Here is a 2,723-nt window from a genome sequence, read left to right on the forward strand (position 1 = left end):
AGGCATCTCACAAATAAACTAAATTAGGCGGCATTTATTGGTTAAACTAGAAGTATCTTATACTTCAACCAAACTACCCCACTGTTTGGTGTTGTTGCGATTATTCGTCCACGGATTTGGATTATTTTCTTTGCACACTCAATTGGCGTTTCCCGACTAGGTTCTTTATATAATCTAGCGGGCTGCAGTGAAATAACTACTAAACAATCTGGAAATAGCCTTGCTGTTTTCTGTTGAAAGGAGTAGATCTGTTAATCTGTAGAGGAAAGTAGATGGCGGCACAAATTAAAGAGATGTTTCATGATGGTGATCATGATAATTCGTGTTGGGAGTGGATTGCAGAAATTAAAGAGATGTTTGATGATGGTGATCAGGATTATAATGCTTGGAGGGAGTGGATTGCAGAAATTAAAGAGATGTTTCATGATGGTGATCATGATAATTCTCTACCAAGCACGGCTGCGATCCTGCGCGTGCCGGCTCCTCTGCGGAAGATGAAACCAGAGGCGTTTATTCCGCAGTTACTCTCGCTTGGTCCTTACCACCATTCGAAGCTGGAGAAAGATATCGACTCTCCTTGTGCCGAATGTAAGATTTCAATGGTAGACGTGTGCAAAGGCAAATTCGCAGCCAGGCTATCGCAGAAACTGCGCCATTGCGGAAAGAACTTCAAGTGCATAATTGAATTGATGAAAGGGATGCGCGTATATATTGAGCGCTTCTATGGCTGGCCAATTAGTACAGAAGGCCAGTGTTCTCAGAACTTCGCCCTAATGATGGCCATAGATTCGTCCTTTCTCTTACAATTCTTAATCTCTCGTTCTTCCAATAGGAATATACCACCAACACTCACCTTAGACTCTGACACCCAAGATTTTTGTACGACTTATTACGCCTGTATTTTACACGATATTAAGAAAGTGGAGAATCAGATTCCGCTGTTTGTGCTGAAAGCAGTCTTGAACTACCTGATACAGGATTCAAAAGTTTGTGCTGAAAGAGTTTCCTTAAAGGATCTGTTGCCGTATATATGTAAATGCCTCTTCCCTTTCCCATACGACATTCAGGACCTTGATATGGCTAATGACGAGCGTAATAAACTGATTGATGAAATGGCAAAGGAACCGCATATTCTGGGCTGCATCCACAGATTCCTTTCTCAATTCCTCCCGATGCAATCTGGCAAAGGGCAGCAGACGCAAATGGAAATACCATCGCAGGAGTTTAACGGCATCCTCAACATGGCTGTTATATGGATCCGTGGTTGTCTCCCCACAGTTCCAGGATCGGGGATACTATTGCAAAAGTATAACCGCATCCGCAAAAATCTTGCTAAATGGATCGGTGGTCTTGGTCTTCTCCCCGCTGGTGAATTTTCAAAAGGAATGAGCGCGAGACAGTTGGAGACGGCTGGAATTAAATTCAAATCTTTTACCAAGGTACCCAATTACATCCGACTGGACAAAGATTCCAGCACGTTGTACCTTCCACAAATCGTTGTATCTGAGATCAGCACTGAAGTGGATCTGAGGAACATGCTGGCGTTGGAGTTCAACGACGACCGCCGTCCTAAGTACATGACACGTTATGTTGATCTCATGGGCCACCTCATCCAGTCTCAGGATGACGTTCGCATACTTGTGGATCGACAAGTCATCTCTCGAGGCCGTTTCGGCTTAACCGATGAGTGCATAGCCAAGATGTTTCACGACGTGCGGCAGCCCTTCGTGAGAGGCAGCCTGACCGATGTTCATGACGAGCTCTTTACGGCTGTCGATAATTGGTTCAAACGAAACTATTGGAAGAACAAAATCAAAAGCAAGCTTCGTCGACTTTATTATTTTGTGCTGAGCTGGAAGTTCGCAGGTCCAGTCGCCGTGTTCTTCGGTCTCGTCATGACGGCTATACAGACTTACTGTGGTTTCCACCATTGTAGCCGCTAACAGTAACAACTCTAAAGGCTAGGGGGCTTGCTTCTTTGTTCACCCAGCGACGCACCAGCGATTGCCATGGATACAGTCCTCCGGTTAAGCCTTAAATTATTAGAAGCAGCGCCAGTACAGCTGCGTAGAAGTAGATTTGAGAACCCTCCTCTTTCTTTTGGCATATTTACATCATTGTCATCATGTAGCTAATCGCTTTTTCTTAGGATCATGTAGGTAATTGCTATTCGTAGGATCATGTAGGTAATTGCTACGAAATGGGTTATTTCCTTTATTGCAGGGGGAGTTATGTTGTGTGATATTTGTTATTCAGCCAGTGGGTTCTTTGGATTCAAATTTCAAACCATGGAGATATCGTCTGTAAAATAAAATGCTTGTTAAATTGAAAATTGCTGTGTGAGGTTTTACTAGCAGGGACAAGTGTATTGGAAATAAATTAGCGTATAAAGCCCAAAGTAGTTTTATGGAGGTTTTACTAGCATGGACAAGTGTATTGGAAATAAATTAGCGTATAAAGCCCAATTTAGCCTTTCATTTTAAATACTTTACATCTTACGAGGTCTAAATTAGTTGTTGGGTTTTAGTTTTTATTTGATTATTGGTATTAAAACTTATAAGAAGAGTGAGAATGAAAGTTTTTCGAACGTTTAAAATGGTGTTTTTCTCTTTAATCAGAAATTAACCATAACCTATTGTCTACCATATTTAATAATCTGCCATCTCTTTTCTAAAAGTACAGATAACTATTAGGTACTCCATTCATGAGATTAGTCACAGAAC

At 41.8% G+C, this 2,723-nt stretch overlaps 1 protein-coding gene across 1 annotated transcript; it reads left to right on the forward strand.

Moving 5' to 3' along the window:
- The first annotated feature begins 272 nt into the window (after positions 1-272).
- Positions 273-1,943, forward strand: LOC149231797 (putative UPF0481 protein At3g02645). The gene has a single exon (XM_089381752.1). It carries the CDS (start codon positions 273-275, stop codon positions 1,941-1,943), a length of 1,671 nt encoding a protein of 556 aa, XP_089237878.1.
- The last annotated feature ends 780 nt before the right edge of the window (positions 1,944-2,723 follow it).

The sequence above is a fragment of the Pinus tabuliformis genome, chromosome J (genome assembly GCF_031772625.1).
Source record: "Pinus tabuliformis cultivar Carrire ecotype Pingquan chromosome J, CPIR1, whole genome shotgun sequence".
Taxonomy (NCBI): Eukaryota; Viridiplantae; Streptophyta; class Pinopsida; order Pinales; family Pinaceae; genus Pinus; species Pinus tabuliformis.